The sequence below is a fragment of the Canis lupus genome, chromosome 27 (assembly GCF_011100685.1).
Source record: "Canis lupus familiaris isolate Mischka breed German Shepherd chromosome 27, alternate assembly UU_Cfam_GSD_1.0, whole genome shotgun sequence".
NCBI classification, from domain to species: domain Eukaryota; kingdom Metazoa; phylum Chordata; class Mammalia; order Carnivora; family Canidae; genus Canis; species Canis lupus.
In genome coordinates this window covers 10,736,370-10,764,325 of record NC_049248.1, presented here as the reverse complement: position 1 = coordinate 10,764,325, position 27,956 = coordinate 10,736,370, and the positions used below count along the sequence as shown (strand labels likewise).

Sequence of the window (27,956 nt, the reverse complement as noted above, 5' to 3'; positions counted from 1 at the left end):
AATTTAGCAATCTTATCTCAAATTAAAACTTAAACATCAAAGACACTTCTCACAAGGTCTAGATTCTCAGTGTTTGTGATACGGATGAAAGTTAATGAACAGCCTGGGTGGTCAAGTCTCTGACCCCAATATCATCTGGAATATAAAAATTTCTCAGAGACACATGCCAATTAAATGACACAATAAAATCTGAAAACTGCTACATTCTGGAGGTGTGTGATGAGATAAAGTGTCTTCAAAATAGCCCAAGTGTAAGAATTTCCTGTTCAAATTTTAAGTGACACATTGATAAGAAATCAACTTTTTCCACTATTACCTCACTCTGAGCTCTCACAGGGTCGGCAGTCTGTGAAGACCACAGATATTACCTGTTTACAAGAGTAACAAGGTCTCCTACTGGAAGATGCATGACTTTCTGGCCAACAGAAGGTATGTAGCTCTACTGCCCTGTCTCTCTAATAGCCAACTTTTAGTGGGAGATTTCAAATGCTAGATGGGATGTACTCGAGGTATAATTAATATACAATCAAATCACAAAGAATGTTGGTATTTTTATTCCAACAATTCAGGGTGAAAAATAAGAATAAATATGAAATATCTTAGAAAATTTCTTAAAGTATTTAAAATATTACCTATGGTGAAGTAATCAAGTGTATACAAACACACATAGCTGGGTCTATAAATCAATATAAAGTCAAGTGAAATCGCATAAGCATCATGATAAGAAACAGTTAATTTTGGATTTGTCATCAGTCTAGATATAATTACATGTAAGATTTGATATTTAGCTCAGGCTTTAAAAATGAACTCTTAAAATGAATTCATCAAAGAGTGAGGTAAAACATTATTCCTCATACACTTACTTATGTAAATGAAAGCAGTTTGGTTTTCTATAAAAAGCAGGAAGAAGTTCCTTCTGTAAAATGCTACTTTAAATTTAACTATAAATAGTCAAAAACTTTTTTAAAAACTGAGGAAAACTTGGCCAACAAAAGTCCATACTGAAAGGTACTACTGTCTAATGAGTTATGTTGCCTCATCTAAAGAATATAAATCAGTAATTATAAAGTGGCTATTATGTTAAAATTAAAATAACTAATATATAATTGAGTTTATGAAAGCCAGATTGAATATTAAGTGATGTATATAGATTATAAATTACACCTTTTTACTCCAATTTTAGATTAGTAAACTAAATTGCTAGACATAAAGTAAGTTTTTAAAGATCACATTTTGTAAATTTGAGAGCCAGAAGTAATTCTAGATCTCACTGACTTCAAAACTCATTGGTGGAATTATTAACTTACATTTATTTGATTTGTTAAAATTGCTTACACAACCAAAGCTACCCTCATAACCTAGGACAGTCATAGGATCTTTCTGAAAGTTTGTAACATCAGTGTTCTTCCATAAAGGATCTACATTTTTATTTATCATTTTATAGTTTCATATTTTGCCATTAATACCAATTTCTGGTGTTAAGTGAGTAGTTTTCAAAACATGGTTTTTGTTATTTTGTTTCAATATTGTTAAGGTTTGGGATAAGTTTAGTGTATCGCATGACATTTGAACATATATAATTTTTCTTTTAAAATTTAATTTCACAGAACTACAATTATTCAAAAGAAAAGATCATTGATAAGAACACATCACCTTCCAATAAATAAGTGTCATCAAATTAAAGGAGTTTATTACAGGAAGTTCTTTTATGTACTAAAGCTGTGTCCCAATCAGACTTCTCAATGTTTAACCATGACTGGATTTAAAGCTCTAAGGGAATTAGTACCAGATTTTACATTATCAACTGCAAATGAGTACTATCACCCACCTCACGCTCCACCCAGTGTGACCGTCCTGGCAGTTTCATTACATACAGTCTTCGTCAAGTCCTTCAGTTCAGTTCCACTTGGCACTGTGCTTGCCACTACACAGCTACAGCGATGAATAACCAAGGATGTACCTATGCAGAACTTAATTGGGTGAATAACTCAAAGAGACAGCAAATGAAAGCTAAGGGCACTAAAAATTCCATTTCAGTAACTGAGCAAGAAATAACCTATACAGAATTAAATCTTCAAAATGCTTCTCAGGATCATCCAGGGGAACGAAAGAACTACCACTGCAAAGGTAAAACATTTAAATCACACACAGTGTAACTGTTCTAGAATGTGCTCTGGGGCACATTGGTGGAGAGAATGAGTAGGGAATGATGTCCTATATTTTTCATTTGTAAGGATCAGAGCTTGGAGTTGGTAAATAGTATTGTAGACTAATAGACTAATTTTACTCAAGCACTGTTGTAATTCATAGTCTTTGATAACTCATGGAATATTACCTTTACTGAAAATGCGATGATATATTCTGAGAAAAGATTTCAATGGTAGATACAGTTTGGGGTCCAAATTTCCATATGTGGACTTCGTGTGCATCGTTCGTTCTCTTGTACATAAATTTCCTAAATGATAATTTCCATCCATCCTTTGTCAGTGTTTTCATTTCTGTTCCTAATATTTACTACTATTTCCAGGGAAGATCCTTGCTAGGATGCTGGGAGTCATCTGCTTTGTCTTGATGTCCACTGTGATAACAATAGTTCTTATTCCCTGTAAGTAAGTGTTTGAATGACTATCTGGGAAATTTCATTTTAATGATCATCACTGCCTCAAAGTATCTCATACTGTTATGGAATAGATCTTTCATTTTAATGCATGAATGCTATAAAAGTGGAACAATTATTCTCAATTTGTCAAAAGTATAAATAACAGAATAGTTGTAGAGAGTACTACACATATATTCAGTTTCATTACTCAAAGAGGTGTTCTAGGAGACACATTGAGAAATAAATACAAACTAATTCTTAAGACTGGTTAAACCCAATACTGTAAGAAATGGAGAGGTTTGGTTTTTAATAGGCTTTTGAAATATTTTCTCCCAAATCTTCATTTCTTTGTTAATATTGCTTGGTGAAATAAATTTTATTACAGAATTTTGTAATTCTAAATAATATTCCAAGTTCTAAGTTAAGAAACTGAAATCATAATATATTTATTTCAGTTTAAGTTTTTATGATGATTTCTTTAGTTTTTTCAGTTACTGAAATACTGGAGCAGAACAATTCATCCCTGAAAACAAACATTCAAAAAGGTATAAAATGATTTTCAAATTCTGATATTATTGTTGTTTCTATTTGCCTCAAATTTCCTCCTGCTAAAACATGATAAAAAATCATTTTACTATTCTAAAGAAGTCGTTTTATTCAGTGTTCTTAGGACAATCTTAGATTGATATTTTTGTATGTTTACTTTATATAGGCACATAAATTAGGGAATGACAAGGTAACTATTCTCTGTGAGCATGTGTGAGCATATTTTATTTATATCATCCTGTGAGTGTTCCTAGATATGTATACCTATGTATATACCTATGCAAGCATGTAAATTAATTTGAATTTGTTAATATTCAAATATGTTTTGTATAATATCTCATAATCTCTCTTTAGCTTATCACTGTGGTCATTGTCCAAAAGAGTGGTTTACATATTCCAACCATTGCTATTACATTAGCACTGAAAGAAAACCATGGAATGAGAGTTTGGCATCCTGTGCTTCTAACAACTCTAACCTGCTCTACATAGATGATGAAGAAGAACTGGTAAGATTTCAATGTTCCCAGATTTTATTAAAGCTTATCAATTAATGTCTTTCTCGAGCTCATCTATATTTTTATATGTATTTGTAGTTTATTTTAAAGTCTGTTAATATTCCATAACTTGACTCTATATTTTATTTATATTTTTATTCCTTTAATGTACATTTGATAATTTTCAGTATTGCTTTTCATAGAATACCATCCTTCTATAAATGCTCTTATGCCTGAAATAAAGTTTACTAATTAATTTTACCACACAAGGAAACTAAACATATGATTGTGCAAATTGATCACAAAATAGTTAGAATCATGTAACTACAAATTGAATCATGAAATAAAAGTTTAGAGCCTCTATCAGTCCTGTCAACTTCAATATTATGAAATATCTTCACTTTCAGACTTTATATGAATGGAATCATTCAGTACATATTTTTATGTGTGTCTCCTTGCACTTTCATATGATATTTGTAATCCATCTATATTATGACATTTGTCTATAGTTTGTGAATTTTTACTCCTATCTGATATGATTATGATATTTTAAATCTATTCTTAGAAACTTAGTTCCTTTTTAGTATGTGGGTATTACGAATAATTATTTTATGAAAAGCCTTTTCTATGTCTTTTTTCACATATTATATTTATAATGATATATTTATATAAATATTTATTTATATATGATGCATAACTACATAGTATATGTATATTTAGGCATATAAATATTATATTTATCATAATAGAATAATGATCTAGAAATATAACATCATAATTGTAATTATATATAATTATAATGCAATTTCTTCCAAGCATGAGAATGAAATTACATGGTCATAGATATGTGCATATTTCAATTTATTACATTATTCCAACATTTTTCTAGATTATTGTATAATTTTATTTCATAGTCAAAGGATTTCAATGAAATAATGCACAGTGTCTAAAATATCTTTGTCTTTCTAGCATGGCTTTTTATTTGCCATTATTTTGATTGGAGAGAAAAAATATTTTTGAGACTTTTGTCTGTACCTGTTAGTGTCTGTCATTTGCTCAGTCTGGAATATGTGAGGTAAAGAGAAATTCCATGGCATTTGCTGCCATGTCATTCCCCAGATCTGGAGTGCCTGGTTCTGTAAAGTTTCTCATCATCTGTCTAAATCCTCTTATGGTTGATATATATATATCTCTAGTTGTTTTGGATCTATTTGGTGGGAGGATTAGGGATAAGTATATCCTCTCTATCTTTCCAGAGGGGGAAGTCTGAATTGTAATGATTTTAATTTAATTTTTCCAAGAGTAATAGTGTTGAGCATCTTTTCCTGCACTCATTTGGAATTTTATAGTTTACACTTAGGTTTATGATCAATTCAGAGCATTTTTGCATGTAATATAGGATATGTAATTATTAATATTATATGATAGCCAGTTATTACACAACATTTGTTGAGAGTCTATACTTTTTCCATTGAATGACTTTGCATCATTGTTGAAATTTATTCACTAAATGTGTGTGAGTAAAAGTTTTGCACCTTCTAATTTGTTTCATTAATTTAGTTATTTATTTTATTTCCTTTTCCTTTTTAAAAAATATCCTTTTGTTACAATACATATATATGTATTTATTCTATTTCAGAGTCATCTTGTGTTTTCTAGATCTTTTCATGAACATTTCCTCTATTTTCTTTCTCAAAGATTTTTTTTTTCAAAATAAGAATATAGTTTTATCAAATGCATTCTGCATCAGGGAAATCATTTAATTTATTTTTTCAAGTTTTTATTTAAAACCAGTTAGTTAACTTACCATGTAATATTAGTTTCACGTGTAGAATTTAGTAACTCATCACTTACATACAGGCCCCAGTTCAAGTGCCCTCCTTAATACTCATCACCAATTTAACACATCCCCCTGCCCTCCTCCCCTCCAGGCAGTCTAGTTTGTTCTCTATAGTTAAGAGTATGTTTTCTGGTTTGCCTCTCTTATTTTTTTCCCCTATTGTCATCTGTTTTATTTCTTAATTTCCACATAGGAGTGAAATCATATGATCTTTGTCTTTATCTGACTGACTTTTTTCACTTTGCATAATTCTCTCTAGCTCTATGTCATTACAAATGGCAAAATTTCAATTTTTGGGTCATATTTCATTATATATATAATTATATATTCTATATATATATATATATATATATATATCCTATTCTTATCCATTCATCAGGTACATTTGGGCACTTTCCATAATTTGGCTATTAGCAATAAGGCTGCTATAAACATTGGGAAGCATGTATCCCTTTGAATCAATATTTTTGTGTCTTTGGGTAAATATCTAGTAGTGTAATTGCTAGATCATAAGGTAGCTCTATTTTTAACTTTCCAATGAGCCTCCAAACTGGTTTATACCGTGGCTGCACCAGTTGTCATTCCCACCAACAGTGAAGAGGATTCCTAGTTCTGTTTCTCCACATCTACATGAGAACCTGTTGCTTCCTGTTTTGTTCATTTTAGCCATTTTGTCTGGTGTGAGGTGATATCTCATTATAGTTTTGATTTATATTTCCCTATGAGTAATGTTGAGCATCTTTTCATGTGTCTGTTAGCCATTTGCAGGTCTTTGAAAATATGTCTATTCACGTCTTACACCCATTTTTAACTGGATTGATTATTTTTTGGGTGTTCAGTTTTATAAGTTCTCTATAGATTTTGGATACTAAGCCTTTTTCAATTATGTCATTTGTGAATATTTCTCTCATTCAAAGGTTACATTTTAGTTTTGGATGTTTCTTTTGTTTTTTTGTTTTTTTTTATCTTGATGAAGTTCCAATAGTTTATCTTTTCTTTAATTTTCCTTGCCTCAGGAGACATATCTAGTAAGAAGTTGCAATGTTCAATGTCAAAGAGGTTACTGCCTGTGTTCTCTTTTCTTGCTTCATCAAATATTGGTTGACATACAGTTAAATGTGGGTCCATTTCTGGGTTTTCTATTCTGTTCCACTGATCTGTGTCTATTTTGTGCTGGTACCATTGTGTCTTAATCACAGGTTCTTTATAATATATCTTAAAGTTTGAAATTGTGATGCCTCCAGCTTTGCTTTTCTTTTTCAAGTTTACTTTGACTATTCAGGGTTGTTTCCAGTTCCATACAAATTTTAAGAATATTTGTTCTAGCTCAGTGAAAACTGCTATTGGCACCTTGATAGGGATTGCATTGAATGTATAGATTGCCTTGGGTAGTATGGACATTTTTAAAAATATTTGTTCTTCCAACTCATGACCACGGAATATTTTTTGTTGTTTCCTTTTTTTTAAAAGATATTTATTTATTTATTTATCTATCTATTTATTTATTTATTCATTATTTATAGAATGTGAGTGGTGGATGGGGGGGCGGGGACAGAGGGAGAGAGAGAATCCCAAGCAGACTCCGTTCTGAGTGTGAAGCCTGATGTGGGGCTTGATCTTACAACCTGGGATTATGACCTGAGCCAGAATCAAGTCAAATGCTTAAACGATTGAGGAACCCTGGTGATCTGGTTTTTTCATTTCTTTCTTTCATCTTCAAATTCTTTTATCAGTATTACATAGTTTTCACAGTACAGATCCTTTACCTCTTTGGTTAGGTTTATTCCTAGGTGTCTGGTTTTTGGTGCAATTGTAATTGGGATTGATTCCTTGATTTCTCTTTCTGCTGCTTTATTATTAGTGTGTAGAAATGTGACAGATTTCTGTACATTGGTTTTGTATCCTGTGACTTTACTGAATTTGTTTTTCAGTTGCAGCAGTTTTTTGGTGGAGTCTTTTGGGTTTTATCTATAGAGTATCATGTCATCTACAAATAATGAAAGTTTCACTTCTTCCTTGTCAATTTAGATGCCTTTTATCTCTTTTGGTTTTCTGATTACTGTAACTAGGCCTTTCAGGACTATGTTCAGGTGCAGTGGACATCTCTGTCTTGTTCTTGACCATAGAGGAAAAGCTCTCAGTTTTCCCCCCATTGAGGATGATATTAGCTGTAGGGTTTTTACGTATGGCCTTTAAGAGTAGAGTATGTTCCTTATATCAGGACTTTTGATGATTTTTACCATGACTGGATGTTTTCCTTTGTCAAAGTCTTTCCTGCATCTGTTGAGATCATATGGTTCTCCTTTCTTTTACTAATGTCATTTAACAAGTTGACTGATTTCAAACCACCCTTGTACCCAGGAATAAATTTCATTTGATCAAGGCAAATGATTCATTTAATGTACTGTTGGATTAGATAGGTTTGAATTTTGTTGAGAATTTTTGTATTCGTGATCATTAGAGATATTGGTTTGTAGTTCTCTTTTGCAGTGGAGTCTTTGTCTGGTTTTGGAATCATGATAATGCTGGCTTCATAGAATAAGCTCGAAAGTTTTCCTTCCATTTCTATTTTTGGGTGTATTTTAAAAAGAACAGATATCAATTCTTCCTTGTATGTGTGGCAGAATTCCCCTGGGAAGCCAACTCACCCAGGACTTTTGTTTGTTGGGAGATTTTTGATAATTGATTCAATTTATTTGCTGGTTACCCGTTCTGTTTGGATTTTCAATTTCTTCCTGCTTCAGTTTTAGTAGTGACTATGCTTCTATGGATTTAACCCTTTCTTCCAGATTGTCCAATTTGTCGGCATATACTTTTTTGTAATATTCTCTTATAACTGATTGTGTGTCTGTGATATTGCTTGTGGTTTCCCCTCTCTCATTGTGATTTTATTTATTTGGGTTTTTTCTCTTTTTGATAAGTATGACTAGTGATTTGTCAATTTTATTATTTTTTTTTTTAGAGAACTAACTCCTGGTTATTTTGCCCTGTTTTATTGTTATCTTTTCTCTATCATTTATGTCTGCTCTAATTTTTTTAATAAATTTATTTTTTATTGGTGTTCAATTTGCCAACATACAGAATAACACCCAGTATTCATCCCATCAAGTGCCCTCCTCAGTGCCTGTCACCCATTCACCCCCACCCTCTGCCCTCTTCCCCTTCCACCATCCCTAGTTCGTTTCCCAGAGTTAGGAGTCTTTATGTTCTGTCTCCCTTTCTGATATTTCCCACACATTTCTTCTCCCTTCCCTTATATTCCCTTTCACTATTATTTATATTCCCCAAATGAATGAGAACATATAATGTTTGTCCTTCTCCGATTGACTTACTTCATTCAGCATAATACCCTCCAGTTCCATTTGTTGAAGCAAATGGTGGGTATTTGTCGTTTCTAATGGCTGAGTAATATTCCATTGTATACATAGACCACAACTTCTTTATCCATTCATCATTCGATGGACACCAAGGCTCCTTCCACAGTTTGGCTATTGTGGCCATTGCTGCTATAAACATTGGGGTGCGGGTGTCCCGGTGTTTCATTGCATCTGTATCTTTGGGGTAAATCCCCAACAGTGCAATTGCTGGGTCGTAGGGCAGGTCTATTTTTCACTCTTTGAGGAACCTCCACACAGTTTTCCAGAGTGGCTGCACCAGTTCACATTCCCACCAACAGTGCAAGAGGGTTCCCTTTTCTCCACATCCTCTCCAACATTTGTGGCTTCCTGCCTTGTTAATCTTCCCCATTCTCACTGTTGTGAGGTGGTATCTCATTGTGGTTTTGATTTGTATTTCCCTGATGGCAGGTGATGCAGAGCATTTTCTCAAGTGCATGTTGGCTATGTCTATGTCTTCCTCTGTGAGATTTCTCTTCATGTCTTTTACCCATTTCATGATTGGATTGTTTGTTTCTTTGGTGTTGAGCTTAATAAGTTCTTTATAGATCTTGGAAACTAGCCCTTTATCTGATACATCATTTGCAAATATCTTCTGCCATTCTGTAGGTTGTCTTTTAGTTTTGTTGACTGTATCCTTTGCTGTGCAAAAGCTTCTTATCTTGATGAAGTCCCAGTAGTTCATTTTTGCTTTTGTTTCTTTTGCCTTCCTGAATGTATCTTGCAAGAAGTTACTATGGCCGAGTTCAAAAAGGGTGTTGCCTGTGTTCTTCTCTAGGATTTTGATGGAATCTTGTCTCACATTTAGATCTTTCATCCATTTTGAGTTTATCTTTGTGTATGGTGAAAGAGAGTGGTCTAGTTTCATTCTTCTGCATGTGGATGTCCAATTTTCCCAGCACCATTTATTGAAGAGACTGTCTTTCTTCCAATGGATAGTCTTTCCTCCTTTATCGAATATTAGTTGACCATAAAGTTCAGGGTCCACTTCTGGGTTCTCTATTCTGTTCCACTGATCTATGTGTCTGTTTTTGTGCCAGTACCACACTGTCTTGATTACCACAGTTTTGTAGTACAACCTGAAATCTGGCATTGTGATGCCCCCAGATATGGTTTTCTTTTTTAAAATTCCCCTGGCTATCCGGGGTCTTCTCTGATTCCACACAAATCTTAAAATAATTTGTTCTAACTCTCTGAAGAAAGTCCGTGGTATTTTGATAGGGATTGCATTAAACGTGTACATTGCCCTGGGTAACATTGACATTTTCACAATATTAATTCTGCCAATCCATGAGCATGGAATATTTTTCCATCTCTTTGTGTCTTCCTCAATTTCTTTCAGAAGTGTTCTATAGTTTTGAGGGTATAGATCCTTTACCTCTTTGGTGAGGTTTATTCCTAGGTATCTTATGCTTTTGGGTGCAATTGTAAATGGGATTGACTCCTTAATTTCTCTTTCTTCAGTCTCATTGTTAGTGTATAGAAATGCCACTGACTTCTGGGCATTGATTTTGTATCCTGCCACGCTACCGAATTGCTGTATGAGTTCTAGCAATCTTGGGGTAGAGACTTTTGGGTTTTCTATGTAGAGTATCATGTCATCGGCGAAGAGGGAGAGTTTGACTTCTTCTTTGCCAATTTGAATGCCTTTAATGTCTTTTTGTTGTCTGATTGCTGAGGCTAGGACTTCCAGTACTATGTTGAATAGCAGTGGTGAGAGTGGACATCCCTGTCTTGTTCCTGATTTAGGGGAAAGGCTCCCAGTGCTTCCCCATTGAGAATGATATTTGCTGTGGGCTTTTCATAGATGGCTTTTAAGATGTCAAGGAATGTTCCCTCTATCCCTACACTCTGAAGAGTTTTGATCAGGAATGGATGCTGTATTTTGTCAAATGCTTTCTCTGCATCTAATGAGAGGATCATATGGTTCTTGGTTTTTCTCTTGCTGATATGATGAATCACATTGATTGTTTTACGGGTGTTGAACCAGCCTTGTGTCCCAGGGATAAATCCTACTTGGTCATGGTGAATAATTTTCTTAATGTACTATTGGATCCTATTGGCTAGTATCTTGTTGAAAATTTTTGCATCCATGTTCATCAGGGATATTGGTCTGTAATTCTCCTTTTTGGTGGGGTCTTTGGTTTTGGAATTAAGGTGATGCTGGCCTCATAGAACGAATTTGGAGGTACTCCATCTCTTTCTATCTTTCCAAACAGCTTTAGGAGAATAGGTATGGTTTCTTCTTTAAACGTTTGATAAAATTCCCCTGGGAAGCCATCTGGCCCTGGACTCTTGTGTCTTGGGAGGTTTTTGATGACTGCTTCAATTTCCTCCCTGGTTATTGGCCTGTTCAGGTTTTCTATTTCTTCCTGTTCCAGTTTTGGTAGTTTGTGGCTTTCCAGGAATGCGTCCATTTCTTCTAGATTGCCTAATTTATTGGCGCATAGCTGTTCATAATATGTTTTTATTTTTTATTTTTTTTAATATTTTTTTTCAATTTTTATTTATTTATGATAGTCACAGAGAGAGAGAGAGAGGCAGAGACACAGGCCGAGGGAGAAGCAGGCTCCATGCACTGGGAGCCCGATGTGGGATTCGATCCCGGGTCTCCAGGATCGCGCCCTGGGCCAAAGGCAGGCGCCAAACCGCTGCGCCACCCAGGGATCCCCATAATATGTTTTTAAAATCGTTTGTATTTCCTTAGTGTTGGTAGTGATCTCTCCTTTCTCATTCATGATTTTATTAATTTGAGTCTCCTCTCTCTTCTTTTTAATAAGGCTGGCTAATGGTTTATCTATCTTATTAATTCTGTCAAAGAACCAACTCCTGGTTCTGTTGATCTGTTCCACAGTTCCTCTGGTCTCGATTTCATTGAGTTCTGCTCGAATCTTTATTAACTCCCTTCTTCTGCTTGGTGTAGGATCTATTTGCTGTTTTTTCTCTAGCTCCTTTATGTGTAAGGTTAGCTTTTGTATTTGAGTTCTTTCCAGTTTTTGAATGGATGCTTGTATTATGATGTATTTCCCCCTTAGGACTGCTTTTGCTGCATCCCAAAGATTTTGAACGGTTGTATCTTCATTCTCATTAGTTTCCATGAATCTTTTTAATTCTTCCTTAATTTCCTGGTTGACCCTTTCATCTTTTAGCAGGATGGTCCTTAACCTCCACGTGTTTGAGGTCCTTCCAAACTTCTTGTTGTGATTTAGTTCTAATTTCAAGGCATTATGGTCTGAGAATATGCAGGGGACGATCCCAATCTTTTGGTATCAGTTCAGACCCGATTTGTGACCCAATATGTGGTCTATTCTGGAGAAAGTTCCATGTGCACTTGAGAAGAATGTGTATTCAGTTGAGTTTGGATGTAAAGTTCTGTAGATATCTGTGAAATCCATCTGGTCCAGTGTATCATTTAAAGCTCTCGTTTCTTGGAGATGTTGTGCTTAGAAGACCTATCGAGTATAGAAAGAGCTAGATTGAAGTCACCAAGTATAAGTGTATTATTATCTAAGTATTTCTTCACTTTGGTTAATAATTGATTTATATATTTGGCAGCTCCCACATTCGGGGCATATATATTGAGGATTGTTAAGTCCTCTTGTTGAATAGATCCTTTAAGTATGATATAGTGTCCCTCTTCATCTCTCACTACAGTCTTTGGGGTAAATTTTAGTTTATCTGATATAAGGATGCCTACCTCTGCTTTCCTTTGAGGACCATTCGAATGGTAAATGGTTCTCCAACCTTTTATTTTCAGGCTGTAGGTGTCCTTCTGTCTAAAATGAGTCTCTTGTAGACAGCAAATAGATGGGTCCTGCTTTTTTATCCAGTCTGAAACCCTGCACCTTTTGATGGGGTCATTAAGCCCGTTCACATTCAGAGTTACTATTGAGAGATATGAATTTAGTGTCATCATGATATCTATTCAGTCCTTGTTTTTGTGGACTGTTCCACTGAACTTCTTCTTAAAGGGGAATTTTAAGAGTCCCCCTTAAAATTTCTTGCAGAGCTGGTTTGGAGGTCACATATTCTTTTAGTTGCTGCCTGTCTTGGAAGCTCTTTATCTCTCCTTCCATTTTGAATGAGAGCCTTGCTGGATAAAGTATTCTTGGTTGCATGTTCTTCTCATTTAGGACCCTGAATATATCCTGCCACCCTTTCTGGCCTGCCAGGTCTCTGTGGAGAGGTCTGCTGTTACCCTAATACTCCTCCCCATAAAAGTCAGGGATTTCTTGTCTCTTGCTGCTTTAAGGATCTTCTCCTTATCTTTGGAATTTGCAAGCTTCACTATTAAATGTCGAGGTGTTGAACGGTTTTTATTGATTTTAGGGGGGGGATCTCTCTATTTCCTGGATCTGAATGCCTGTTTCCCTTCCCAGATTAGGAAAGTTTTCAGCTAGAATTTGTTCAAATACATATTCTGGCCCTCTGTCCCTTTCGGCACCCTCGGGAACACCAATTAAACGTAGGTTTTTCTTCCTCAGGCTGTCGTTTATTTCCCTTATTCTATCTTCATGGTCTTTTAATTGTTTGTCTCTTTTTTCCTCAGTTTCCCTCTTTGCTATCAACTTGTCTTCTAGGTCACTCACTCGTTCTTCCACCTCGTTAACCCTCGTCGTTAGGACTTCTAGTTTGGATTGCATCTCATTCAATTGATTTTTAATTTCTGCCTGGTTGGATCTAAATTCTGCAGTCATGAAGTCTCTTGAGTCCTTTATGCTTTTTTCTAGAGCCACCAGCAGCTGTATAATAGTGCTTCTGAATTGGCTTTCTGACATTGAATTGTAATCCAGATTTTGTAACTCTGTGGGAGAGAGGACTGTTTCTGATTCTTTCTTTTGAGGTGAGGTTTTCCTTCTAGTCATTTTGCTCAGTGCAGAGTGGCCAAAAGCAAGTTGTATTGGGAAAAGGAGAAAAAGAGAGGAGAGAAAGAAGGAAAGAAAAGAGAAAGAGAAAAAAAAGGAAGAAAAAAAAACGAATAAAAAAATGGAAGAAGAAGAGAAAGAAAAAGAAAGGAGAAAAAAAAGGGGGGTGGGGAAGGAAACAAATCAAAAAGCAAAACAAAACAAAACAGAACAAAAAAAAAAAAAAAAAAGAACCACGGGGGAGTATCTTCTGATTCTGTGTACTTTATGTCCCTAGGCTTCCTCTGGAAGTTGTTGTCAGTCAGTAGCTGGTCTTCTGGGGGAGGGGACTGCTGTGCTGATTTTCAGGTGTTAGCAGTTGGGGGAGCTGCTCTGCCCCTGCCTGGTGCAGGGCTCAGTGGGGGTTGTTTACCCCGTGAGGCCGCAGGAGGAACAGCCCCAGTGGCGGGGCAGCTCTGGAAACCTGGATTCAGCCCCCGCAATAACTCCGGAGGTCTCAGTCTGCAGGGCCTGGAGGCTCCTGGGCGGGGCCGCTGATCTGCTCAGCTGGGGCAGGAGCGTCCTCGCTGTCCTGGGCCCTCCCGGCCTCTGCCTGTCCTGGGGGAGGCCGGATCCTGGGCTGTGTCCCGGCGCCCTGTGCTCCGGAGCCTGCGCTGGTGGATTCGCGCTCCCGCCCCGCAGCCCCCTCCGCGGAGCCGCCGCCCGAGCCCCTCTGAGCTGCTCCTGGAACAGCGCAGCCCCGTCCGCACGGAACCTCTTCCTCTGTCCGAGCCCCTCCGAGCTGCTCCCGGGGCCGTGCAGCCCCCTCCGCGGAGCCGCCGCCCGAGTCCCCCCCCCCCCCCCCCCCCCCCCGAGCTGCTCCGGGCCCCGCCGTGCGCGCTGCAGCCCTTAGGGAGCTCGGCGCACTCTCCCGGGCGCAGGTGTCTGTTAGTGTCCCCGGGAGCCCGAGCGCATCCCCGCCCTCCTGGGTCCTGTTCTAACTCCCCGGGAGCGCCTTTCCGCCAGGGAAGGTTGGTGCAGCTCCTGCTTCTCCGGGACGGGGCTCTCCTGTCCTGGGGAACACTCGCCCCGGCTTCAGCCCGGCTCCTCGCGGGGCCCCTCCCCCTTGGAGGCCTTTGTTTCTTTACTTCTTTTCCCCGTCTTCCTACCTTGATAGAAGCGCGAACTCTTCTCACTGTTGCATTCCAGCTGGTCTCTCTTTAATTCTCAGGCCGAATTCATAGATTTTCAGGATGATTGGAAGGTTTTCTAGGTAATTTGGTGGAGACAGGTGATTTGGGGACCCTACTCTTCTGCCATCCTGCCCCTCCCTCTCTAATGCAATTATTTGTATACTTGAATTTAAGTCTGTCATTTTGCTGTATGTTCTATGTATATGTCTTATTTTCTTCTATCTTAACTGATATCTTTTGTATTAAACACATATTATTTTAGTGTTCCATTTTAAACCCTTTGTTGATATCAAAGCTCTAATTTTAAATTATATTCTCGTCATTCCTGTAAGTAGAACAAATGTATCTTCTGTTTGTTTTTATTGAGATATAGCTTACATATAGCATTGCATATATTGCAATATGATTACCGTCATAATATTAGCTAACACCTTTGTCATGTCATAGGTTTATCATTTCTTTTTTGTGTTGGAGACAGTTAAGATTTAGTCTCTTTGCAACTTTGAAGTTTCTAATATGCTAATGCTGACTACAATCACTATGTTGTACATCAGGTCTACAGAACTTATTTATCTTCCAGTTGTAACTTTGTACACTTAAACAACATCTCCCCAGTTTCCCCGCCTCTTAGGCCCAGGTAAACAACATCTGACTGTATTTTACAAGTTCAAGTTTTTTAGATTCTACATACAAGTAAGATCACACAGTATTTGTGTATCTCTGTCTAATGTATGTCACTTAGTACAATGCTTCCAAGGTCCATCCATTTGTCATGAATAGCAAGACTTCATTTTTGGGGATGGCTGAGTAACATTTATGTTTTTGTGATATATATATATCACAAAAGGTATATATATATATATATCACAAAAGGTATATATATATATATATATATATATATATATATATACACCTTCTTAACCCTTTATCTGTTGGCAGACATATGTTTGCTTTCATTTGTTGGCTGTTGTAAGTAATGTAATGAGCATGGCTGTGCAGATATTTCTTGCAGATACTGATTTCAGTTCCTTTTAATATATACCAAAGAATGAGATTACTGAATTATATGATAGTTCTGTTTTTAATTTTCTTTGGAAATTACCATATTATTTTCCATTGTGTCTACAACAATTTATTTTCCCACCAAAAGTCTTCCTTTTCTTCACATTCTACCAATATTTGTTATCTTTTCTCTTTTTGATAAAACCCATTCTACTAGATGTGAGGTGATCATATCATTGCTTTATACTCATTGATTTGCATTTCCCTGATTAATTGTGTGGTTGAACGCCTTTTCATATACCTATTGCCCATTTGTATGTCCCCAGAAAACTGACTACTCAGGTCCTTTGTCCATTTTAAAAATTGGATTATTCTGTTCTTTATTATAGTGTTGTATGAGTTCTTTATATATTTTGGAAATTAGCCCTTTATCAGATATATGGTTTGCAATTATATTCTCTCATTCTATGCTGTCTTTTCAATTTTTTGACTTTCCTTTGCTGTGCAGAATCTCCTTATCTAATGTGGTCTCACATTTTTATTTTATTTTTTTGATGTCTGTGCTTCTGTTGACTTATTCTAGACAGCATTGCCTAAATCATTGTCAGGGATCTTTTTCCTTTTGCTTGTACCATTGATTTTACACTTTTCATATATTTTTATTTTATTAATTTGGGTTTTATTGTTTGTTTTGGCTTAAAGAATTCCCTTTAGCATTTCTGTGGGGTACATCTAGTGCTTATGCTGCACGGCTTTAACAGATACCAGCGGAGTCATGATGCTGCAATCCTGTGATTGCCATCCAAGGCCAGAGTTGAAACTTTGATTCACCATCCCCTGAGATGGTGTGAAAATCTTATCTCTCCTTTATTTCTGAATGGTAGCTTTGCTGAGTAAGGCATTCTTGGTTGACAGCTATTTTTTTCTCCTTTGATATCTTTAAAATATTATCTCAACTTCTGGGGAAGTACCAAGTAAGAAGCTTACCTCATCTCATGGATACAACTAGGTAACACCCACATCACTGTTAATAACCTAGAAAATGACCCAAAGACTTATAGAAAAGACTATCTACTGCTGATTATAGGGAAGAGGCTACCTCCAAGAAGATAGGAAATCCAGAGTCAATCAGGAGCTAAGCAGACCTGCAGAACTGTTCATGGGAAGAAGGGCTGCCATGGGTGTATAGAAAGAAGAGAAAGAATCCTCACACAAAGCACCACAGGCCTGGAGAGCTCATTCAGGGAAAAAGAATCCTATAATATTGGCTTGAAAACCAGAGTTTATTTTGTGAATTCTTATAATCAATGGGATCTAAGACCTGGAATGTTAAAAAAGAAATGAATAGTCTCATCTCTAGGTGAGGCTGAGGGAGCTATAGAAAACTCAGTCCCCGCCCTTAAAGAGTCTGCACCACAAACAACAGGTTGAGACACACCATAGAAACAGCAGCTTGAAAAACACCTGGGACATACAGGAAAGAGATGTATTTACTAATTTCAGAGCATGTGTAGGGAAGCAGAGTTCTTCAAAGGAACAAAGGAGCTAGCCAGCAGCATTTCACTCCACTGCCCCCTGGTATAGAGACAAGGACATGTGCAGGAACCAGTGGTGATCTAATGTACTCCACCTAACTTGCTAACACTATGTATCACCCTTAGTTCCCTGCAGTCATGGCTTCTCCAGCCAGGCCTCTGTTCCAGGTCTCTTCCACCTGAACAAAACTTGTTAACATTGTGTGCCCTGCCCTATTTCTCCTGGGAACCTACTACCTCCAACATTCCCTTGTCCAGAGCCCATCCAAAACTGTGCCACAAGCCTAGCAGTATGCAAGCAGCCCCAGCAGGGGATAATACCAGTCTGAAGGATTTTTGCCCTGGGGAAGAAAGGTAGATAACCACACACACAGGTCTAATTGTGGCCTCATCAGAGGGCTGAGGGTAGACATATGGTCTCACTCTAGGCCCTGCCCACTAATGGAGCTTCTCATGGGAGAACACAGGGAGAATAGTCTTCAGTTCTATGCTATTGCATGTCTGGAAATGCGTGGTCTGATTCACCTCAAGCCCAAGTAGGCCTCAGACAGGACCAAACCCTGCCCCCGACAGACAATGAGAGCCATTGCAGATGACTGGACTCAAGGTGAAAGTAGCTCAGCCACAAGAGCAGGGCTCACACAACAAAAACAGGAGACATCCCTGAAATGCCTGAATCCACTGAAGAACAAGGGACATTAAGTATCAGGGCACTACAGGAACTCTTCTTCATAAAGCTCTTATTTTTAAGAGTAGGAGATGTAGCTGACTTTCTTAACACAGAAAAACAGATATAGAGTTAGATGGACTATCATGAAGAAAATAGTGGCTTTGATGACACACTGGAACAGATGGATTTAAAAGGTATATTCAGAACATTCCACTCTATTAGAGCAGAATACACATTCTTTTCAAGTGCACATGTAACATTATCCAGAATAGGCCAAAAAACTGGTCTCAACAAATTGAACAAGATTGAAGACATACCAAGCATCTTTTTATTTTCTTATAAATTTATTTTTTATTGGTGTTCAATTTGCCCAGGCATCTTTTATCACAATGCTCTGAAAGTAGACATAAACTACAAGAAAAAAATGTGGGAAGAACACAAACACATGAAAGTTTAATTTCACATTACTAAACAATGAATGAGTCAGCTAAGAAATCAAAGAGGAAATTAAAAAAATACATGGGGTCAAATGATATTGAAAGCACAATACTGTAAAATCTTTAGGATGCAGCAAAAAAGATTTAAGAGGGAAGTTTATAGCAATATAGGTCTACTTCAGGAAGCAAGAAAAATCTCATATAAACAACCTTTACATCTAAAGGAGCTAGACAAAGGATAACAGACTAAGCCCAAAACCAGCAAAAGGAAGTAAATAATAAAGTTTATATTGTATCAGATTATTATATTAGGAATAGATGATATAGGGCACCCAAGTGTCTTAGTCAGTTGGGTGTCCAACTCTTGATTTGGTTGGGGTCATAATCTCAGGGTTGTGGGATCAAGCCCCTCATTGGGCTCCAGGTGCTCAGCAGACTTGGCTTGGGATTCTCTCTTCCTCTCTTTCTGTCCCTCACCCTGCTCAGTGTTTCTCTTTCTCTATATAAATAAAATCTTTTTAAAAAATGTAAATAAATGATACAGAAACCTGTAAGAAATGGATAAATGAAATGGATAAATTCCTAAAAACATATAACCTCACAAAATTGAATCAGGAAGGAGTAGAAAATTTGAACAGATTGATTACCAGCAATGAAATTGAACAGGCAACCAAAAAAACTGTCAATGAACAAAAGTCCAGGACCAGATGGATTCACAAATAATTCTACAAAGGATCCAAAGAGGAGTCAATACTTTGTCTTCTCAAAGTATTCAAAAAAATAAAATAAAATAACAAAGGAAGTGGATGGATGCTTCCTAATTCATCCTGTGAAGTTAGGATTACCCTGATATCAAAATCCAATAAAGACACTAGGAGAAAAGGGAACTACAGGCCATTATCTCTGATGAACATAGATGCAAAGTCCTCATTAAAATGTTAACATACTAGATCCAACAATATACTAAAAGAAGTTATTTGCACCAATCAAGTGGGATTTATTCCGGGGATGCAAAGGTGGTTCAATATTTGCAAATCAACCACTGTGATACATCACATCAATGAGAGAAAGGATAAAACTCATATGATAATTTAGATGGAGAAAAACCATTTGACAAAATACAAAATGCATTTTTGTTAAAAATCCGCAACATAAATAGATTTAGAGGTAATTTATCTCAACAGAATACAGTCCACACGTGAAAACTCCACATCTGGCATCATCCTCAATGATGAAAAACAGAGCTTTCCCCCTAAGGTCAGGAAAAAGACAAGGATGTCCACTCTCACCATTTTTATTCAACATAGTACTGGAAATCCCAATCATAGCAATTAGACAACAAAAAGAAATAAAAGGCATCCAAGCTGTTAAGGAGAAGTAAAACTTCTGTTTTACTGTTTGCAGATGACATGATACTTTATATAGAAAACCCTAAAGATGTAACAATGAAACTACTAGAACTTCAAATGAATTCAGCAAGATGGCAGGACACATACCAATGTACAGAAATCTGGTGCTTTCCCAATATACCAATAATTAAATAGCAGAAAGATATTTAAGAAAACAATCTCATTTAAAAATACACCATAAAGAATGTGTCAAAATAATAAAATACCTAAGAATAAACTTAACCAAGGAGGTAATAGATGTATATTCTAATAACTATAAATTATAATGAAAGAAATTAAAGATGACACAAATGGAAAGACATTCCATGCTCAAGGACTGGAAGAACAAACACTGTTAAAATGTCCATACTGTCCAAAGAAATCTACAGATTTAATATAATTCATACCAAAATAGCAACAGCATTTTTTACAGAACTTGAGCAAATAATCCTAAAATTTGTATGGAATCACAAAAGACTTCCAACAGCCAAAGCTATTTTGAAAAAGAACAAAACTGGAGATATCAGTTTTCATGATACACTACAAAGCTGTAGTAATCAAAACAGTATGGTAGAGGCACAAATAAAGACACAGATAGATCAATAGAACACAATAAAGAACCCAGAAATAAATCCGTAAGTTCATATTCAATTAGTCTTTGACAAAGGAAGAAAGAATATGCAAGGGGAAAAAGTCTCTTAAACAAAGAATGTTGGTTAAATTGGACTTCTACAAGCAAATGAATAAAACTGGACCACTTTTTTGCACCATACAGAAAAAGAAACTCAAAATGGATTAAGGACCTAATATGAGACCTGAAAACCATAAACATCCTAGAAGAGAGAACAGACAGAAATTCTCTGACATAGCCCATAGCATCATTGTTCTAGAAGTGTCTCCTGAGGCAAGGTAAATAGAGGGAAGGTAAACTATTGGGATTATATCACAATAAAAAGCTTCTGCACAGCAAAGGAAAAGATCAACCAAACTAAAACACACCCGACTGTGTGGGAGAAGATATTTGCAAATGACATATCTAGAAGTGGTTAGTATCCAAAATACATAAAGAACATATACAACTCAATACCAAAAATCCCCCCAGGTAGTTCAATTAAAATATGGGCAGAAGACATGAACAGACATTTCTCCAAAGAAGAAATGCAGATAGCCAACAGACGCATGAAGAACATCACTGATCATCAGGGAAATGTCAATCAAAACTGTAATGAGATATCACCTCATGCCTCAGAATGGTTAAAATAAAAAACAGAAGAAATAAAAAGAGTTTTCAAGGATATGGAGAAAAAGGAAGGAACCCTTGTGCACTGTAGGAGTGCAAACTGATGCGGCCACTGTATTAAGTATTGAGATTCCTTAAAAGATTTAAAACTAGAACTACCTTATAATCCAGTATTTCCACTACTGAATATTTATCCAGAGAATACAAAAACACTAATTTGAAAAGGTGTAGGTAGCCCTATGTTCATTGTTTTATGTTTTATGCCCGAGTAATATTTCATTACTCGGGCATAAAAAGGCATGAAATCTTGTCATTTGCAAATAACATGGATGGAGCTAGAGAGTATTATGATGCTAAGTGAAATAAGTCAGTCGGAGAAAGAGAAAAACCATATGATTTCACACTACGTGGAATTTAAGAACCAAACAAATGAACCAGGAAAGAAAGAGACAAACCAAAAATCCAGACACTTAATAATGGAGAACAAACTGATGGAAACCAGAAGGGAAATGGAAACAGGGGATGGATGAAATAAGTAAAGTGGATTAAGAATATCCTTATCATGGGTCATCTGGGTGGTTCAGTGATATGCCTTTGGCTCGGGTTATGATCCCGGACTTGATCCAGTCCTGAGATCAAGTCCCACATCAGGCTCCCCACAGGGAGCCTGCTCTGCCCTCTGACACATCTCTGCCTCTCTCCGTGTGTTTCTCATGAATAAATAAAATTTCAAAAAAAAAAAGAATATTCTTATCATGATGAGCAATGAGTAATGTATCTAGACGTTGAATTACTTTATCGTATACGTAAAACTAATATAACACTGGATGTTAACTATGGTGCAATAAAAAAAATCCCATTCTACTCTCTACTGGCCTGGGCATGAGAGGAATGTTCAGCGAGGATAGCCTTCTTGGTGACCCTTCTGGCTTGCTGACACTCAAAGCCCTCAAAGCAGCATTGGAGCTATAGTCCTAGGATCAAGTGCAAGTGAAACCACCACGATGCCATGTCCAGTGGCACAGCTTTACTTGTCACTATTGCATGATGTCTAGAGTAGAGGCATATGCCAATATCCCATGGACACTGTACTTGGGTCTCAAAGGATAATCCCTGTGACTCAGGCTAGTAAAGGAAATGCATCAGTGACACAGATTCTGGGATTATGTGGTTCAGTATTGCTTGGGACCAGAGGCAGGGTCTAATAGTCTGGGATGGTGGAGTCAAAGGTTCAGCTCTGGCCTAGCTGGCAGTCTGGGAATGCTCAAAAAATTTCCATGTAAATTAATGGTATTAACTTATTCAATTTGTACCATATTAACCTAAAAACTGTTTCATAGCAATATTTCAGATTCAGATAGTAAGGGAAACCTGCACTTCCAAAAATGTGTTAAAGCCAGTTAACACCAGTTTCTGAGCACCAATTATACAAATTTTTTTCAACACTGTGTTCATGATTTCATGTTAGTGACTTGAAATAAACCATTCAAGGTGATTTGCACCACAAAAATCAACAAATGCTAAAAAAAAAAAATAAGGCATAAATCCCCTTCCAATGTGCCCAATTACCAGCACAAGGTTGTATTTATATATGGTATAGACCAACCATACAGTGGTATGATGGTTTTAAATGATCTTATCTTTTAAAGAAATAGAGAAAAAAACACACACAGATTCTTAAATTTACCCACATACTTACTATTTATATTGCCGCCTTCTTCTTCTTCTCCTTCTTCTTCTCCTTCTTCTTCTCCTTCTTCTTCTCCTTCTCCTTCTCCTCCTCCTCCTCCTCCTCCTCCTCCTCCTCCTCCTCCTCCTCCTCCTCCTCCTCCTCCTCCTCCTCCTCCTTCTTCTTCTTCTTCTTCTTCCTCCTCTTTTTTTTCTATTGCCTTTTTGTGGATATATGTTACCAACTAGTGTCATGTACTTTTAGCTTGAAAAACATTTCTGGAGAACATGTCTGCTCAGAAGAAATTCATAGGTTTTGTGTGTGTTGTTAGGTCCTTGTGTACCTTCTTTTTTTGCAAGATTGTTTTGCTGAATTTAGAATTCTTTTTTGACAAGTTTCTTTGTTTTGTTTTGCTTTCATTTGGAGGTTTCTGATTTGTGTTTTGTTTTTAATTTTTTTCCAGTACTTTCAGCTCTTTGATTTTGACCTTCTCTGTCTTTTATTCTTCATAGTTTCTGGTGAGAACTCCTCTACTAATCATATTATTAGTTGTAATGAGTAGTTTTTCTCTGGTGCCTTCAAGATCACCTCTTTTTATTTGTTTACTTTCTATTTTATTTTTTAATCGTGTTAAAAATAATAGAAAATTTATCATATTACCCATTTATTTAAAAAATAAACTTTATTTATGAGAGTAGGTTTAGGTTCGCAGCAAAACTGAGACAAGGCACAGAGGTGTCCTATATACCACTACTGTCTACATCTGTATAGCCTTTCCCATTATCAATATCCCCCACTTGAGTGGTACATTTGCTACAACTGATGAATGTACATTCACCCATCTTTATTACTGAAAGACCTTAGTTTAAATTAAGATGTACTCTTGATTTTGTAATTTTTTTGAGTTTGGAGAAATGTGTAAAGACATTTTATATAGAATAGTTTCACTGGCCTAAAAATCTTCCGTACTTCACCTATTAATTCTTCCCTTCCTGCTAAATACTGGCAACCACTGATATTTTTACTTTTTCCATAGTTTTATTTTTCTCTGGGATTTTGTATAGTAGGAATCACACATCTCACATCTTATCCATTACATTTTAAAGTACATTTTAACATTTTATGTCATGTATCTTAACCAACTTTAATCAGATAGTTTGAGTGCTAACTATATTCACATCATTGTCCAACAGATTTCTAGAACTTTTGCCTTTTAAAACTGAAACTCTATACTCTTTGAAAATAATTCCCCTCCTCCACTTTCCTTTCAACCCTTTTCAATCGTCATTCTATTTTCTATCTTTGACTACTTCGATACATCATATAAGTAGGATAATATACTCTTTTGTGTGTGACTGGCTTATTTCACTTAGTGTAATGTTCTGGGGTTTCGTCCATGTTGTAGCATGTAACAGGATTTCCTTCCTTTGCAAGGTTGAATTGAACAACAATATTACTTTAAAATACTTTTTTCTAATAAATTTAACATCTTTTCTCAGTAAAAATTTCTATTAGCCTTGTTTTCCTGTAGTATATAGACATTTCTCACTTTCTATGCATGTTTTAAATTTTGGTAGATATTTTGAAAATATAGTTTTTTTTAAATGTTCTTACCTAAATAAGATCATTGGATTATTTTTTTATTTTTTTATTTATTTATGATAGTCACACAGAGAGAGAGGCAGAGACACAGGCAGAGGGAGAAGCAGGCTCCATGCACCGGGAGCCCGACGTGGGATTCGATCCTGGGTCTCCAGGATCGCGCCCTGGGCCAAAGGCAGGCGCCAAACCACTGCACCACCCAGGGATCCCTGAAATATAGTTTAATGAACATGCATTGTATTTCATTTTTCTTAGATTTTTTTTTATTTCTGGAACTTCGATAACTTTTAACACAGAGTCTTCTCCGAATTGCCAGCTGATATTTCTGCTCCGTTTTCTCACATTCTTATTATTTTTATTTTCTAGCCTACCTTTCTAGAGATTGGCTTTGTGATTTTGTACCTTAGATGTTAACCACTAATATTTTTTAAAGGATGTATTCAAATATTGCGTCAGTAGGGTTTCCACCCTTTGCCATGTGATGTGTGTGCATGTGTGTGTTTGCGTGAGTGTGTGTGGGTGTGTGTGGGTGTCAGAGAGACAGAGAGAGAGAGAGACTGGGAGTACCCATAAATTTACTATCAGTTTTCAACTCTCTTTCAGTTTCACTTTTAATTGGGTTTATCTGGGTCTTCTCTACATGTAGGCACATTTTTTTTTCCATCAGCCTGGAGTGTGTAGAGAGAGCTAATGTCATCACTTCTGTTGTACTTTCACTTTCAATATCTTCCCGTTTTATTTATGGGAGATAAATCCACTTTAGAAAGTTTGAGTCTTCCTCAATCTTTATCAGGTAAATTCTCCACTTTGAGCTGCAAAAGCATTGGGCCATTTATCCCTTTCCCCATTGTTCATACATCTGCTCCTGTGGCAACAGCCCCAGTGATTTTTGTAGCCTTTCCAAAATTATAAATACTACAATTCTTCTTGGTCACTGACCTAAGACAGGCAGATGGGGAGGCATGGGAGCAGTCCTAGGCAAAAACATTACAAACGTACTTTTTACTTGAATCTCTAGGAGTTTTTTCAATAATAAATATTTCATAAATTATTACTAACCTTTGATCAATGATCAGAACTCTGAAATTGTTATCTTTGGCAGATCGTCCTCTGCACTTAGTCTTACTAAGATATTTTCGTAATGTGCCCAGTGTGTAACATTATATTATAATTTGGAAGATTCTATAGGGGCACCCGGGTCGCTCACTCAGATAAGCATCAGGCCCTTGATTTTGGTTCAGGTCATGATCTCAGGGTCTGAGATGGAACCCCCTACCCTCCTGTGGGGCTTTGCCCTGAATGTGGAGCATGTTTGAGATTTTCCACTCCCCCTCCTAAAATAATAATAATAATAATAATAATAATAATAATAATAATAATAATGTAAGAAGGAAGTAACTTTATTTATTGCTACAAAATTTAAATGAGCTTAAGAGCTTTATTTTATAACTAATAAAATCTATTTCCTCATAGTATATGTTGAAGTTCTTCATTTCCTCTTCATGGATTAGAGTCTCCCGGAGAAGCAATAATTCATGGGTGTTGCCTAAAGGCTTAACTTTCTTTTCCAAACAGTAAGTTTCTCAAGATTTCCTATATTTTATACCATAAAGGAATTAGTCATGCAAAGAAAAAAGCATTATGTGATAACTATATAAACACAGTGATTGAGTGTTTCCATAAAAAATGAGAGAAAATGGTCAGATTTAGATATATAACTGCTAGTAAATGAATTGTTTCTTCATGAAAATATTAAATTACACATTGCTAAGATTAATTAGATATTATTTTCTATATTTCAGGTTGTCAGTAACTTCAGGGAGAGACAATTGTACATTTCTATATCTTCAAATAAACAACAAAATTTCTTTTGCATCCTGCGTAGAAAGAAAAACATATGTCTGTAAGCACCAGATACTTAAGCTTACCTAAATTTGGTATAATGCTATCTCATTATCTAGAAAGAACACATTTCTCTTTTCTTCAAGCTGTATGATTATTTACTCAGTTATTTTTTAAAGACATTTTTGAGAGCAATTTTAGATTCACAACAGAATTAAGAGGAAGGTACTGAGATTTCCTATATTGCCCCTGTCTGCACCCCTGATAGCTTCCCCTGTTATCAACATCACTCACTAGAAATGGTTCATTTGTTGCCAAGTATGAATCCATAGTGATGCATTATACTCACCGTACGTCCAAAGTATACCTGAGATTTCTCCCTTGATGAGTAGAACTATTTTTCAACCTTTATTTAATGTAAAAATATATATACTCAGGAACATGTTATTATACATTTTAAGCTTTTGTATTTACTAAAATAAATTATATATAAATTACAAATCATAATATAAAGCACTGTTATTATAAAGTCCTCAATAAGGTGAACACTTCCACTCATATTTCCAAATTAATCGACTTGTCCTAGCCCTTAAAGGAGCTACAAATGAAGGTTGAGCAACTCAGGGTGGCAAGGTTATCAGTCAGTTTTGAGGAAGGCGACAGAAACCAGGAGACGTTCGATATAAAGCGTTATTAACCATTTGCAAGGGAAAGCCTTCAGAAAGGAGATGAAAGAAAGTTATAAGGATACTGTAAAGGAAGGATTTCTGAGAAAGCCAGATCTACTCTCTGAAGATGGGATTCAGATGTCACCGAAGACAATGTGGCTACACAGCTTCATGGCAGACATGCTCACGGGATTGGCCTGGGACGGAGCAGCTGCACAGACCACAGGCTGAAGGTGGTGAGGATGGATCTCAGGCTGTGACGGGCAAGCAGGGAGGACCCCTGCCAGAGTGTAAGTGTGTAGAGGCTGGAGGATGGGAAACTTTGACTGATATTGGCCACAAAATCTTACTGGAGGTTGAAAACACACGCTTCCTGCCTGCATGCAGCTGGCAACCAAGCCACAGTAGCCAAACACCATGAAAACACCTTGAAACCAGGAAGAAAAGACCTTTCTGCAGCAGTGTCTTGGTTTTGTTTTTTGTTTTTGTTTTTTTTTTTTTATAAAATTTATTTTTTATTAGTGTTCAATTTACCAACATACAGAATAACACCCAGTGCTCATCCGGTCAAGTGCCCCCCCCCCCCCAGTGCCCGTCACCCATTCACCCCCACCCCCGCCCTCCTCCCCTTCTACCACCCCTAGTTCGTTTCCCAGAGTTAGGAGTCTTCATGTTCTGTCTCCCTTTCTGATATTTCCCACACATTTCTTCTCCCTTCCCTTATATTCCCTTTCAGTGTCTTGTTAATTGCCTTCACCAATAGGACACAACCTCATGTGAGCTAACAAGGGAGAGAAGTTGATAGCACCTAGCTCCATTATCTGACAACAGTAAGGGCAGTAAGGGATCGATGAGGGGCTGGGAGTACTCAGTTGTTAACAGGCACTCAGGGTGATCATGCAGCCAGCACCGGGTGGCTGTATAAGAGCCTTTCACATCTGCCCCACTTCCTCAGATTTGGAACCAGAGTGTGTTTTTAGAATCTGTTTTAG

The 27,956-nt window shown here is 36.7% G+C and overlaps 1 protein-coding gene across 2 annotated transcripts; it reads left to right on the top strand.

Moving 5' to 3' along the window:
* Positions 1-62: 62 nt before the first annotated feature.
* Positions 63-27,385, top strand: LOC119866326 (NKG2-A/NKG2-B type II integral membrane protein-like). 2 transcript variants are annotated; one of them, XM_038576129.1, is made up of 7 exons: positions 63-429; positions 2,038-2,127; positions 2,528-2,605; positions 3,082-3,144; positions 3,500-3,651; positions 25,928-26,028; positions 26,257-27,383. In XM_038576129.1, the coding sequence occupies exons 1-7, from the start codon at positions 408-410 to the stop codon at positions 26,384-26,386; spliced, it is 636 nt and encodes a 211-aa protein (XP_038432057.1). In that variant the 5' UTR covers positions 63-407; the 3' UTR covers positions 26,387-27,383. The 2 variants fall into 2 exon arrangements, with proteins under 2 accessions (XP_038432057.1, XP_038432056.1); XM_038576128.1 differs by lacking the exon at positions 63-429 and having other exon boundaries at positions 1,700-2,127; positions 26,257-27,385.
* Positions 27,386-27,956: the final 571 nt, after the last annotated feature.